Here is a 15,580-nt window from a genome sequence, read left to right as displayed (position 1 = left end):
TTTAAATAACATTTTCGTATACCTTTGCATAACATATTTTCTCACTGCATTCTGAATTCGTAATCATGGCCTTCTTTCTCCTTTCATCTTTTTGTTTTCATTCAAGATTTTTAATTATGCCACCTCCTATCCTGGTTCTGCTAATGTGCTGCATGATTGGACGCTAGATCATATGTTATTTAAATCATACGGTCTGGATTTAAAACCTCACCTCACACTTCTACTTCCTGACTTTACTCATCTTTTCTTAGCCTCAGTGAATTGGTAGGTTTTTCTCCCTTTCAGAATTCCATTTATTATTAAATTTATTAAATATCAAAAATATATTAAGTTCCTAAAATTATAGTCAGAACTCAATAATCATTAAGTTCGTCATTTTAAATACTTTGTTCTTTTCAATTTTCATTCATTTTTTTAGATTCATTCTTCTATTTGATAGGACAGAGAGAAAATTAGAGGGAAGAGGAAATAGAAAAGAAGAGAAAAACCTTCAGCTTTGCTTCACCCCGTATGAAGCCTTCCTTCCCCTCACAGGTGGGGACAAAGGGCTTGAACTCAGATCCTTGCACATGCTGACATATACACTCAATTAAGGGTCTGGTGCACCACCACCAGACCCTTAATTATCACACTTTATTCCAAAGGCTCCAGATGATTAATTTAAACCTTTTGGTAATTACCTTTTGAAACAAAATTTCAGAACAAAAAACTCTTTTCCTCTCTTTCTAGAATTCATCAATATTAAGAACTCATTAAGATTTATTTTGACTTCACTAAGGTTATAGACCTTAGTTTAGTCAACTTCATATCATTTAAGTCTGTATCCTAAAAATGACTTTTTTTACAGCACATAGATTTGAACTAATTATGAAAATAAAATACTAACAGAGGTCTCTAAAAAAGTTAAATGTGGAGCTTAGGTAAACACTGGTCTCTCCATGATTAAAACCTAGAGTCTGAATTCATGCAAGTTAATTTGTGCTGTGTTTCTGGCTTACCTGCCCTCTGTTTTCTCTGCTGTGAAATCCTCTCTCCTCTCTTATTTGTAGGCAACTCTAGCCCCCCCTCCTATTATTATTATTATTTTATGAAATAATTCCTGATTATTCCCTCCCTCTCATCCTACCTCCAAAGTCACTGCTCCCCTTTTAGCCTTTTAGCCATCTTTATACTTTATGAATACTTCTCTTTGTCATTTATTTATTATGGGAAAGAGAGGATAAGAGAGGGGAAAGGAAAGGATTGAGGGAGAGAGAGAGATAATGAGAGAGAGAGAGGGAGAGAGAGAGGGAGAGGGAGAGGGAGAGGGAGACTAGAACACTTTGCAGCTCTGGCATAAGGCAGTACTGGGAGATTGAATCTGCAGCCTCTGGGTGTCAGGCATGCAAATTATGTGCTCCAACAGGCTGACATATCTCCCTAGTCCAGTACTTTTATTTTGCCTAGATTGTTTCTCAATACTTATTTGTCTCCTGTTTCTTGCTCTCAGCCTAATAAGAATGTTGAGGATGGCATATTTCCTTAAAGTGCTCTGACACATACTCAGTGTTCATCAAGTATCTGCTGAGTATAGAAATGAAGACATGTATCATGGGGAAATGAGAAATTATACACATGTGTCTACAACTGTATTGTAAACCATGAATCCTTCTAATAAAGTGATAAATAAAAAAGTCAATATTAAACATGGCTCCCTCATATAAAGACAAATAGATTATTGAAATCATTATAAATGGTGATATGGATTAAAACTAGCTTGAATGGAGCTTGAAGGCATCATGTAAAATGAGATAAGCCAGAAAGAGAAGGATGAATATGGGGTGATCTCACTTATGGGGAGAACTTAAGAAACAAGGACAGAATGGAGAAATACAAAGTAAAACTTGGAGTGGACTTGGTGTATTGCGCACTGAACACAAGACTCTGAGGAGGGAGGAGAAGGAGAAGATGGGGAAGAGTATCAGGTCCTAAAAGATGATGGTGGTAAAGGATCTAGGCTAGGTGAGAGTATTTTGCAGACACGTTATGGTAAGAAGAAAAATTGTACTCATGAGAGAGAGGGGACGAAAATGGGAGAGCTGTTTGGATGCAGTAATAGGGTTATGTCTGGTTTGGAGGCGAAGAAAGGATTGGACCTAGAAGAAAAAGAGGGCAATTATGTACAAATGTAGACAGGTAGTTGTAGAGACAACAGTTAACCCCTGTGTGCTACCTTGGGAGAACCTTGGTGGTTTGCAGTGGAGGAATTTGGGATTCAGAACTCTGGTGGTGGGAACGGAGTAGAATTATATCACTGTTGACATATAATTTTGTAAATCAGCAATGAATCACTAATAAAAAATTAAAAAATAAAAGAAATTTTACTCATGTCCATATGTCAACAACTGTACTGTAAACCACTAACTTTCAATATAAAATTAATTAATTAAAACTTTTTTAAAAAACTAGCCCAGTTAGGAGTACAAGAAATAACTCACCCGGTAAAGCACTTTAGCATGCTTGAAGACCTAGAAGGGAAAGCTTCATAAGTGGTATTCTAATGTCTCTCTTAGTTTTTACCCTCCGTCTGGGGGAAATGAACCAAGAAAAAGAGCCTACTCAAAGTGGTGAAATCATGCAGGAGTGAAGCCCTAGATAAGCCTAGCTTTCATGTGATTGGAGCAAAATTTAAGGGGCTTTGAGTGCTAAATCAAGTTATTCATGGGTTGAAGATTACTAAGGACAGAAAGAGTAAAAAAAATGCTGAGTATTTGTTTTCTTTCCTTTTTTTTTATCTGATCTATGATTTTTAAAAATTTTTTTATTTATGAAAAGGAAACATTGACATATTTTAACATATATGTGTTTTCATATTACACATATATCAAAACTCATCTTTATAACACTATTAGTATTGGATTTTAATAGAAAATCAAGATGTATTATTAAAACTCAGATTGACATAGCATAAATGTGTAGAACTGCTCAACCTTGGCATGAACGTTAGCTCCTTGAAAAAAAGTGACTGCAAATGACATTCAGATTAAGAAAGAGAAAGGAATTCATGGATACCCTTCAGTTCAAGGATTCCTACCACCCCACCCTACTTTACCATAAACTCATCCCATAAAGGATCATATGATAATGCCAGAGTTTTCTAAGTGATTGGAATAGTCATCATGCTTCAATATTATGATACATCATAAGGACATCTTCCTTTTCTGAGTTCTGGGTTAGTGATTTTAGCAATACTTAAGATTTTCACCCATTCTCCATGTTCTTACACAAAAGCTACACTATGCCTATTCCCCCACCCCTTTTTTATTGAGAGGATTAATGGTTGACAGTAAATACGGTTATCGATACATGTGTAAAATTTCTCAGTTTTATGCAAAACACTCTCACCCCCCATAGCCTAAGTTCATCTCCACCATCATGCGCTAGGACCTGAAAGCACCTTCCCCAAATCACCATGACCCAGAGGCTTTTATTTTGATGCAATACATTAAACCCAGTCCAAGTTCTACTTTGTGTTTCCTCTTCCTGTTCTTATTTCTCCATTTATGTCCATGAGTGAGATCATCCTATATTGATCATTCTTTTTAACTATGCCTATTGTTAAATTAGTAAGTCCACCTAACTACTTAGATGCATATCAGGTTGGTCTACCATTTACTCTTATTTTCCAAGTTTCAGTGTCATTTTTGATGCATATTTCATTAGAGTCCCAAAATGAAAGTAAAATAAAAAGCAGTTCATGCTCCTTGCAAAAGGTGAGTAATATAGTTATTTGTATAGTGAGCACCCTGTTCACCCACAGCCTCACCCTTTAAGCATGGACACTGTTCACAGTGATGTTGCCTTATGGGGGAAATGAACTTGGCATATTGTGCAGACCCAAACATGTGCTCTATATGTTCAACATAAAAAATGTCTTACTATTTATGTTCTAAAAATCTCAGAATTGTTATATGATTTTTTTTCTTTTTGGCGATGTATTAATTCCTTAATAGATCTGTGTAATATTCCATTGTATAGATGCAACTTAACTGACATAATTTTCTGTTGCTGGACATTTATATAGTTTCCACGTTGTTGCCACTACTGTGTTGCTGCAGTGAATATTTTCATGTACATTTTATGCATATTTTGCAAATCTTTCTAAGGGATATAATCATAGAAGTGAAAGGGAGAGGGCAAACAGGACGGATATTGAAATTTTCTAGAATTATTCCCAAATTAACCTCAAAAAAGTGCTAATTTGTCCTCTGCTTAGCAGCTTATGAGAGTTTGTTTCCTTGTGTTTCACAATTAATGAGCATAATCAATCTCTCTTCATTTTCATTTATACCAATTAATAAGTGGAATGAGATCCTTAAGTCTAAAATTACTTTAGTTTGCATTTCTTTGCTTACTGCTGGGTTACTCTTTCCATTTGTTAAGCGTGTATTTCTATCTTTTGCTTTTCTCAAATAATTATTAACGTCCTTTGTCTTATTTTTTTTCTACTGAAGTGCTTTTATAGAGTAAATTAGCAGTGAAACAGCACCTTCTAAAATACAACAGACTTTTAAAGCTAAAAATCCCTCAGGCATGTTTCACAAATACTGTTCTCTTATGGAAAGTGGTAGTGTGCATGCAATGGTTTGGGAACTGTCTTTTCTTCTGTTGTTAAGTTGGGTCCGTCTTGGAATCATTCTCAGTACTAAATATTCTTTTCCAGTCTTTTAATACTTACAGAACTTATAGTTCTTCTCAATTATCCTTTTGTATTTCTTAACTTGATAGATTCATTCCTTTCATAAGTGGCAAGAGTTTGGTCTTGCTATGTCTTAAGTGACCTCTTTTGACACTTCTTTCGATGTCGCTTTATAGGTTATACAGCTCAAATCATAAAAAGATGTAGCTACTTGCTAATATTTTCTAAGGTCTTAAAATGCTGATAGAGCTTTTGGAGATATCCTTGATATGTTAAAGTGAGAGATAGTTATTTATTGAAATGGAGAAAAAATAGAACTTTCATCTATTTTTATACATATTTCATCTATAAATAATACTGGTATAGTTATAGCTGTATTGGATACAGAATTGCTACATTGTGCTGAGGAAATAGCATCATAGTTATGCAAAAGATACTTCATTTTCCAGCACCATCTTAAGTCTGAGCTGAGTGGCTAGTAAAAAACAAACAGACAAAACCTGGTAGATCTATACAGAATTATACAAGATAGTTGAAAGAAAATAAAGCACTAAAATTGAAACTTATCACTGTTCTTCAGCTTGTTCCTTGTCAACAGGATATCATGGATTTTCCAGTCATTAAAAACCACCAGATAGAATATTTTTCATTGGTGTTCTTGTTGGACTTTGGCATCTGCACATCAACTACACCACTCCCAGCAGCCATATTTTTTCCTTTTTCTTCCTTTTCTTATCAAGACAGACATAGGGAGAGAGAAAGACACCTGCTACAATGTACTACAGCTCATGTAGATTCAGCTGCCCTAAATCTATGAATTCCTAAGTGTCTTTATACCAATCTCAATTTCATTTCCTGGTAGGATATTTAGTGCACAGGGGGTGTGACGTTTATTGTAAGAAGCTGTCCAGATTTGAAGAATTAGGTACAGGGCGAGAAACATATTTCTACTTCAGGGAAAAATAGGCTTTTAATTTCTTCTGTTCCTGCAGAAAATGTCTCCCAGTGGGTCTCCACAAGGTTTTTTCTAAAAGCTCATTATGGGTCTAGTATTTGGTCTCCTGAAGACTTTTGTGTTCCATGGGCTGCATGATTTTTACTCCACAGAGAGCAGTTGTTCTATGTCATTGTTAGAAAACTTAAAATTGGTTTCAGCTCATATTTTACAATTTGTCAGGATGGCAGGTTTTGAAGGCATTAGTAGCAAAGAACATCTATAATTTTCTAAAGCTGAGGAAATAGCATAATGGTTATGCAAAAAGACTTTAATGCCCTAGGCAACAGAGGTGTTAGGTTCAATCCTCAGCACCACCATTAACCAGAGCTGAGCAGTGCGCGCACACACACACACACACACACACACACACACACACACACACACACACACACACTTTTATTTTTATTATTATTATTTTATCTTTTAAATAGCTGTTCCATCTTGATTTTTTTAATTTAAGAAAGGATAAATTAACAAATCCATAGGGTAGGAGGGGTACAACTCCTCACAATTCCCACCACCCAATTTCAATATCCCACCCCCTCCCCTGATAGCTTTCCCATTCTCTGTCCTGCTGGGAGCATGGACCCAGGGTCCATGAAGGTGGAAGGTCTGGCTTCTGTAATTGCTTCCCTGCTGAACATGGGCGTTGACTGGTCGGTCCATACTCCCAGTCTGACTCTCTCTTTCCCTAATAGGGTGGGTCTCTGGGGAAGCTGAGCTCCAGGACATATTGATGGGGTGTTTAGTCCAGGGAAGCCTGGCTGGCATCCTGATGACATCTGGAACTTGGTGACTGAAAAGAGAGTTAACATACAAAGCCAAACAAATTGTTGAGCAATCATGGACCCAAAGCTTGGAATAGTGGAGAGGAAGTGTTAAGGGGATACTCACTGCAAACTCTAGTGTACTTCTGCTTTCAGGTATATATTTCCGGACTATTCTCACCACCAGAGTTCTGTAACCCCATCCCCTTTATTAGAAACTACAACAGTTTTACAAAGGTTGCAGATATGGGTTAACTATTATTTCTACAACTATATGTCTGTATCTGTATATTTTTGCCACCATTTTTCCCCATGGTCCTGTCTTCCTTTCCAAGTCACACCTACACGTATTACAATTTCTGAAGTTCCTTCCTTTTTCCTTCTTCTCTCTCTGGATCCTGATAGAGCTGGAGTTCAGAGCCCTCTAGTCGTGTTTCCCCTATCATTTCTCCCATATTAGGATTATGGGACAAATTTATTTTGGGGTGCAAAAGGTGGGAGATCTGGTTTCTGGAATTGCTTCTCCACTGGACATGGTTGTTGGCAGGTGGACCCATATTCCCAGATTGTTTCTGTCTTTCCCTAGTGTGGTAGGGCTCTGGAGAGGTGAGATTCTGGGATACAATGGTGAGGTCACCTGCCCTTGGAAGTCAGGATGGAATCATGATAGCATCTACAATTTGATTTGATAGTTGTAGATATTTGTTGTTTGGGGGGAGATCAGTTTTGTTACCTGTTACTCGTGGCCATGCCTCCTGAAAATCAAAAAAGACATTTATTACCAGAGAACTGCTCAGCTCTGGCTTATGGTATGGTGGTGCAGGAGATTAAACCTGAGACTTTAGGTCCTTCCATGTCTTTACTCTTTGATGCACAACATGCTTCGTATTAAAGAAAGTTTTTGCTAATTTTACAGATAGCGCAAATAAGATATTATCATCAAGGTGTCAGGTGGTGGCACACTAGGTTAAACGCACATGGTGTCAGGTAACAGACACAGCATTAGATTAATCAGTATCTATATAAATCAGTATTGTTTATTTGAGATGATACTTCTAGTTGAATATCACAGAGTTTTTCTCAAGTTCAAGATGTCTAGGTGATGTTTTGTGTGTATATATATATATATATATATATATATAAAATGAATTTCATTATAATGAAATTCTTTACATGCTTATGAAAGTTGCCAGTGTTCAAGACCTGAACCTCTTCCTCTCTCATCTTGCCTTGTTTTGTCCTTCAGTGCTGGATGTTGAAGACAGGTCAGAGCTTGTTATTGTTGTTTCCTAGCCTTTCTTCCTTTTTTAAAAAAAATATTTATTTTATTTTACTTATTCCCTTTTGTTGCCCTTGTTGTTTTTTTGTTGTAGTTATTATTGTTGTTGTCATTGTTGGATAGGACAGAGAGAAATGGAGAGAGGAGGGGAAGACAGAGAGGAGGAGAGAAAGATAGACACCTGCAGACCTGCTTCACCGCCTGTGAAGCGACTCCCCCGCAGGTGGGGAGCCGGGGGCTCGAACCGGGATCCTTATGCCAGTCCTTGTGCTTTGCGCCACCTGCGCTTAACCCGCTGAGCTACAGCCCGACTCCCTCTTTCTTCCTTTTGACCTTCCTTAAAGGGTATTCACCTGACATGCTTTATACCATGACAAATGAGTATAAATGAATCATTTTGCCTGTTGTACATCTATAATAAAGGTCCTGCCCAGTTGGTACTTTAATTTTAAGGACTATTTCATCCAGTTTTATGTTGCTGTAGTAGCTTCCTCATTAAGTTTTATGCTCTTTGAAGCTTTGATTTCTTCCTCTTGGAACCCTGAGTCTTAACAGGGGTTTAGTGTTGAGTTGCCTTGACAGAAAGACTGTGGTATACACAATTTGACCTAGTTAACCCTTGGGATTCTTTCCAGGCTTAGCTATAGAAACTCTCTGAAGAGGTACTGTGATCTTTTCTTTCATTCCTCCCTCCCTATTCTATTCTTGGTTTCTTAACTCCATCAGGATTCTATTCTCTTTTTTTTTTTTCTTTAATGTGTGCACTCTTTAACTGCCTTTGCTTTCCTCCCATCTGGTCTAACCTGCTTTTCTTGTTTACACAGAACACAGCCATCCATTTCTCTCTGTCTATTTTTCTATTCTCATTTATCATTCTTAAAATACTTTTTTTCTGGAGTCAGGTGCTAGCGCAGCGGGTTAAGCTCACTTGGCGCCAAGTGCAAGGACCAGCGTAAGGATCCTAGTTAGAGGCCCCAGCTCCCCACCTGTACGGGAGTCACTTCACAGGCAGTGAAGCAGGTCTGCAGGCATCTAACTTTCTCTCCTCCTCTCTGTCTTCCCCTCCTCTCTCCATTTCTCTCTGGCATATCTAACAGCAACAACATCAATAATAACAATAATAATTACAAAAATAAAAAACAACAATGGCAATAAAAGGGAAAATAAATAAATATAAAAAAAAGAAGAAAAAAATACTTTTTTTCTTCCTCACCACCCCCATCATATTCAAGTACAGAAAATGGTAATACAAACAGAGAATGTTTAAGTAAGTGTAAAAGGATTAGAAATGTATACAGAATAGTAATTCATAGTGGTTGTTTCTAAACCTGATAAAAACTTTTTGCTTTTGGTTTCATTTTATGCAAAAGGATTTTAGACTAAATCCTTATCCTGCCATCTGGAAATAACTGAGTTAGATGGCTGTTATCTAATTTAAGTATTTAATGCAAACATTTGAAACTGCTTTTGGTTTAAGAAAATGAAGGTTTGTAACTGGAAAATAACAAGGGTTATTTAGTTTCTCTGAGAAATACAGAGAGCACCCCAGGTTTTTGCAAGGAATACAGATTTATTTAGTAAAAACACCTGCAAGGTAGAATGTAGACTTGTTCTCAGGAAATGAGAAAAAGCCTGACTCCAAACTCCACAAGGGCTTGGAAAATGCACTCAGTTAAGGATAGAAAAAAAAGATTCAAAATAAAGGCTCAAATAAAAAGATTAAGGAGGTTATACACATTTTATACACACTCAAGAAAGGAAACAAATTCGAGAGATGCCATAGTGGTTCTGCAAATAGACTCCTGCTAGAGGTGCCAAAGTCCCAGGTTCAATTCCTTGAACCAATATAAGTCAGAACTGGTCAGTGTCCCAGAGAGAGTGGGAGGGGTGGGGCAGGAGTGAGCAAGAGGGCAGGCAGGAATTAAGTTTGCTTGAAATGAGAGGACTCTGGGTTTGTGGAACTTTTTATTCCTTCACCTTTACCTTTCCCCATCCATGATCAGATAGTTCATTTTGTATGGCAATCAGTCCTTACAATCACCAGAGGCCATCTGTGTCAGCTATCTCCTAATACTTGTCCATTTTTTTGATGACTAATCTACATCATCTTGGGTATTAAGGGGTAAACATGAAGATAATAGGTTATGACTAGTGCCTGTGGACATAGATGGATATAAGTAAGGAGACAAGTGGTGATTACTTTTTAAAATTTTTATTAGTGATTTATAAGATTATAGGATTGCAAGGCATAGTTTCCCATTGCACCTATCACCAAAGTTCTGTGCCCCCATGCTCCCAAGTAAAAGTGATAGCTTATTTGTTTGTTTGCTTACAACTCATAAAACTACTGAGGAAGGAATCTGCTTCTGAAAGCTTCAGAGTAATCCGTATTTAATTTAACAACTCTTAACAATTAACAACTTTAACAACTCTTTAACAATTGAACCTAGTTGAATTGAAAAACTGTTTTGTAAAGGGCCCAACCCAAGAAGAACTATTTATAGTGACTGGATTTGATTCTCAAGATTAAGTCATCTTTTCCCCTCCGCTCCTTTAATAATCAATATATCTACCTATATCTATAGCTATATATTTTCCCTTTAGTGTTATTACTGAAGTTTGGTGCCTGCACTATGAATCCACTGCTCCTGGAGGCCATTTTTCCCCATTTTTTTGTTGCCCTTGTTGTTATTGTTATTGCTGTCATTGTTGTTGAATAGGACAAATAGAGGAATGGAGAGAGGAGGGGAAGACAGAGGGGGAGAGAAAGATAAGACAGCCATAGACCTGCTTCACTGCTTGTGACATGACCCCTCTGCAGGTGGGAAGCTGGGGCTCGAACCAGGATCCTTACTCCAGTGTTGTGCTTCACACCATATGTGCTTAATCCACTGCACTACCGCCAGGGCCCTCAACCATATTTTTAACAATAATGTGACCCATCTAGCTAGCTATCTATCCTGTCTCTGGTGAACACTAATTTCTGTCTTACCCAAGATTTAGATTTGAGGGCATAGTTGTTTTAATTGTTCTAGACCACTAGAACATTAAAATGTCAGAAACACTGTAATATGAAGTATAAAGAGTATTGTTAAGTTTCAATTTTACAGAAATAAAAAGTTAACAGAACTAAACTAAGAATCTAAAATTCCAGATCAAATTTGATATTTGAATATGAAAAATTTTATCCATTCCATTCGTTGAACAGCCTCAGCTCTCTGTTAAGAATAATTAATATACCTTCAACATGTAAGCTTAATTGTAGAAGAATAGACATTGGAAATTGAAAAACCAGGTAGTAGATTTATTACAGTGATCTAGCAAGAGTTAGTAGGAGCTGTTAGACTGGGAAGCATATGACTGGATTGGAAGGGTAGACACTGTATATGAAAGTTTCTAGAGGGCTGGGGAGATAATATAATGGTTATTCAAAAGGATGTTCATCCTTGAGACTCCAAAGTCCCAAGTTTTATCCCCCTCAGTATTATAACTATAACTAGGCAGTGGTATGCTCTCTCTGTCTACCTCTCACTAAAACAAATGAAATATATAAAACAAATGAAATATATCTTTAATAAAGAAGCTTTCTAGAATTTAGAACTTGATTATAATGTGGGAGGAAAATAAAGAAAAAAATTAAGATAAATGAATTAAATGGTAGTAGTTAAGGATTCATTGGTGACATTCCCAAGAGTAGTCTTACAAACACGAGTTACTGGAATGCATACTAAGTGTGGGGTTTATTCATTTTTCACATGTTAAGGGCTATGGGCTTTTCCATTTCTTTAACACAGGTAAGACAGATAATGTGTGTATGCGAAAGAGGGAGAATTAGCAGCAGACTGTTATATATGGTATGTGGTAAAATTATTTAATGAAAATATATCTGTAGTTCACAGTTCATTGCAAATACAATTACTAATTCAGTCAAATAAAGAAATCTCTAAAATTTTAGATTAGTGAAGACAACTTCTACCTTAACTATGTCCATGAAAGTGGTAGCCTAAAAGCACATTTTATTATACTGTAACAGATCCACACACATACACAAGCAGTGATTGCACTGATGAATATAACCTAAGATCTTATTTAAGTATTTAAATTATCTTGTTTTTTTTTTTTCTTCAGAAAAAAAGACGGCATCATGATAGCAACTGGTGGAGTGATAACTGGGCTGGCTGCCTTGAAAAGGCAAGACTCTGCGAGATCGCAGCATCATGTCAACCTTAGTCCATCGCCTACTAATGAAGAGAAGAAACCAGTCAGGCGTCGACCTAGGGCTGATGTCGTCATTGTTCGTGGAAAAATTCGACTTTATTCTCCATCTGGTTTTTTCCTAATCTTAGGAGTACTCATCTCCATTGTAGGAATTGCAATGGCAGTCCTTGGATATTGGCCCCAAAAAGAACATTTTATTGATGCAGAGACAGCATTGTCAACAAACGAAACCCAGGTCATTCGGGACCAAGATGGTGTGGTGGTTCGCTTCTTTGAGCGACATTTACACTCTGACAAGATGAAAATGCTTGGCCCTTTCACAATGGGGATTGGAATTTTCATTTTCATTTGTGCCAATGCCATTTTGCATGAGAACCGTGACAGAGAAACCAAAATTATACACATGAGGGATATCTATTCCACAGTCATCGACATTCACACATTAAGAATCAAGGAGCAGAAGCACATGAATGGCATCTACACTGGTTTGATGGGTGAAACAGAAGTAAAGCAGAATGGGAGCTCCTGTGCTTCCAAACTAGCAGCAAATACCATCGCCTCTTTCTCGGGTTTTCGGAATAGTTTTCGAATGGACAGCTCTGTTGAGGAGGATGAACTTGTTCTAAATGAAAACAAGAGTTTGGGGCATCTTATGCCCCCTTTGCTGTCTGACAGTTCTGTGTCTATCTTTGGTCTGTACTCACCACCTTCCAAGACAACTGATGACAAAAACAGTGGACCTAAGAAATGTGAGACCAAGTCAATTGTGTCATCTTCCATCAGTGCTTTTACATTGCCTGTGATCAAACTCAATAACTGTGTTATTGATGAACCCAGTGTAGATAACATCACTGAGGATGCTGATAACCTCAAAAGTAGGTCAAGGAATTTGTCAATGGATTCCCTTGTGGTCCCTTTGTCCAATAACAATGAATCTTTCCAATCAATCAGCACTATGCTACCAAGGAATAATTCTGTTGGGGAGTCACTGTCAAGTCAGTATAAGTCCTCTGTGGCCCGTGGAGCTGGAACTAGTCATCTCTTGTCTCCTGGGGCTGCTCGAAGACAATTTGGATCCAATACATCCTTGCATTTGCTCTCATCACATTCAAAATCCTTAGACTTAGAGCGTGGCTCTTCCACCCTAACTGTTCAAGCAGAACAAAGAAAACATCCAAGTTGGCCTCGCTTGGATCGAAGCAACAGTAAAGGTTATATGAAACTAGAGAACAAAGAGGACCCCATGGAGAGGTTGCTTGTGCCTCAAGCTGTAATCAAGAAAGATTTTACCAATAAGGAGAAGCTTCTTATGATTTCAAGATCTCACAATAATTTGAGTTTTGAACATGATGAATTTTTGAGTAACAACTTAAAAAGAGGAACTTCAGAGACAAGATTTTGACATAAAAGTATTTAATTTTACAAGGCTATATATTTTCACTAGTATTTCCTTGTTAAAGGATTGGTTGTACATCTTTTTAATTAAATGATTTGTAATGTGTTAGAACTGGTTGCTTAATTCTGTAAGGGGACGGTTTTTTGCTTGGGTTAATTATGAGTGAAGTACTCTATATTATCACATATGATTTCCCCCTTCCTTTTGAGAGCATAATCTATTTTATTCATATAAATACAAAATAACTCCATCTGAATTACAGTTTTTTCTTTTACTTTTAATTTCTTTTACTAGTGGTCATATTCATAGAATGAAGTGTCTACTTTGGAAAAGACTGGATACCAAAGTGTGAATTAGAAATACCTACTAGAAGTACTGAAACGAGGTCCTATACTCAATCTATACTTATAAATGAGAGAATGCAAACTTTGATGTGATCATCTGAATAAATGTTTTTACATAGGAATGGCTAAGTATTTGTATAAGAAATATCTAACCATTAAATGGTTAAAATATTTAAAAGGAAAAAGATTTGTCTTGGTGTATGCTAAATAGTGTAAGCTGGTTAAATTGGCTTAGTTCTCTGTGTTAATTGACATAAATTAATTAAGATGTTTATGAATCCTACACTAAACTCTAAGTGGGTAGTATTTTTTCAACATTCATTTTATTTTCATGATATTTTATCAAGAAATTATGTATTCAAGAGCCACAACCGAGAATGCTAGATATTCTTAATGGTAAAAAATGCTATTAGCTATATCTTGAAATATTCAGAATTAAAATTTCTTTACAACTCACTTGAAAATGAACCAGTTTAGTTTATAAAAATACTACCTTGAGGTATATACATGAAGAAAATGTTGACTAATGAATAAAGATACATTGTATGCTGGTTAATACTAACTAGTCTTAGTACTTTTTCTTAGTTATCTTTCTTATCTTCTATTAATATCTTTTCGTTACCACCTCCTGTTTTTCCCACATATGTTTGGAAAAATGAGCTAACCTTGACTTTTCTTTTTATCTCTGCATATCACTATCTTGGTAGTTCAAGGAAACTTAGTCCTTGATAAATTGCCTTGAGATTTAATTTACCTTGTGATAGAAAAACCTTATTATAATAATTCCAAAGATTTTTATGGTGTAGTACATTTTTAGTTTTGTGACTCTCATTTATTGAAGATAATAAATGTTAAACTGATACTTCAATTAGACATGTCCACGTTTTCTATTAAGGAAACATGTAATCTTAAAAATTATTGAAATTCTCAGGAAATTTTACAGGTTTTTTTTCTCAATGCCTACATATTTCTAAATGTCAGCATTATAGTTACTAAGGAAAAGGAAAATATTTTGTATCTGTAGTTCTCCAAACTTTCACCTTGTGTTGGCATCCTAAGCTTTCATGAATTAAAGCAAAGTCCTTGTTAGAACATCAAGGCTGTGTGTTGTAATAGAATGGGTTCACTATTTTACTATGAAGCATTGAATAAACTTCTGTTGTTAATAGAACTGTGTGTTCTTCATATGTTTAAATAAAATGTACATTTCTGCTCAAAGCACGATTTTATAAACTTTTAGGTACCTTCTGTTCAAGGCAGTTGATACCATATATGGGTAGTATGGCTTTTTAAAATTTCCTTCTGCTATGTTAAAGATCTAGGTAACCTCCTTATTGAATTATACTATTTTCATATTTTATTATTTGGTGTGATGATGTATTTTATATGTCAACTTAACTGGACAAAAAGATGCCTAGATTTTGTGCTGTGTTAAGGATTATCTCCAGAAGAAATTAGTAGTTGAATCAGGAAATGAGTAAAGATGTCTTCCTCATCACTGCAGGTCCTCTACAACTTATAGATGACATACCTGGAACTTCTTGTCCTCACAGTTGTGTGAGTTAGACCCTCAATATATCCACCCCTCATCATTTCCACTTTCCACTCAAAGAAGTGAAATTTCCTTCCATGAAAACGTTCAATTTGTTTATTTATTTATGCCTCCAGGGTTATCACTAGGGCTGAGAAAGATGGGTCAATATTGGGGCATTGGGGCAGCTTGGAATGTTCCTACTCATGACCACAGAATGTGAGTGAGCTCAGATCTACAGGGATGCAGAGGTCACATAGGCTCCTAAGCTGAAAATGGGCCCCAGACCAAATCAAATAGATGGGGTTTACAGTCAACAATACTCATACCCCTTTCCCATATTAGGGAGCTACTCTCTTCCTTAATCCAG

At 36.5% G+C, this 15,580-nt stretch overlaps 1 protein-coding gene across 3 annotated transcripts in view; it reads left to right on the top strand.

The window, feature by feature from the left end:
- The window catches only part of TMEM200A (transmembrane protein 200A), an 88,582-nt gene extending 73,732 nt beyond the window's left edge, over positions 1 to 14,850 (top strand). For all 3 annotated transcript variants that reach the window (XM_060190482.1, XM_007533770.3, XM_060190481.1), the window contains one exon: positions 11,850 to 14,850. In XM_060190482.1, the coding sequence (XP_060046465.1) occupies positions 11,866 to 13,341 (1,476 nt within the window). In that variant the 5' untranslated portion in view covers positions 11,850 to 11,865 and the 3' untranslated portion in view covers positions 13,342 to 14,850. The remainder of the gene's footprint in view (positions 1 to 11,849) is intronic.
- The last annotated feature ends 730 nt before the right edge of the window (positions 14,851 to 15,580 follow it).

This window comes from Erinaceus europaeus, chromosome 4, assembly GCF_950295315.1.
Source record: "Erinaceus europaeus chromosome 4, mEriEur2.1, whole genome shotgun sequence".
Classification (NCBI taxonomy): Eukaryota; Metazoa; Chordata; class Mammalia; order Eulipotyphla; family Erinaceidae; genus Erinaceus; species Erinaceus europaeus.
Note: the sequence above shows the minus strand (reverse complement) of the source record. Positions and strands in the feature narration are given on the sequence as shown.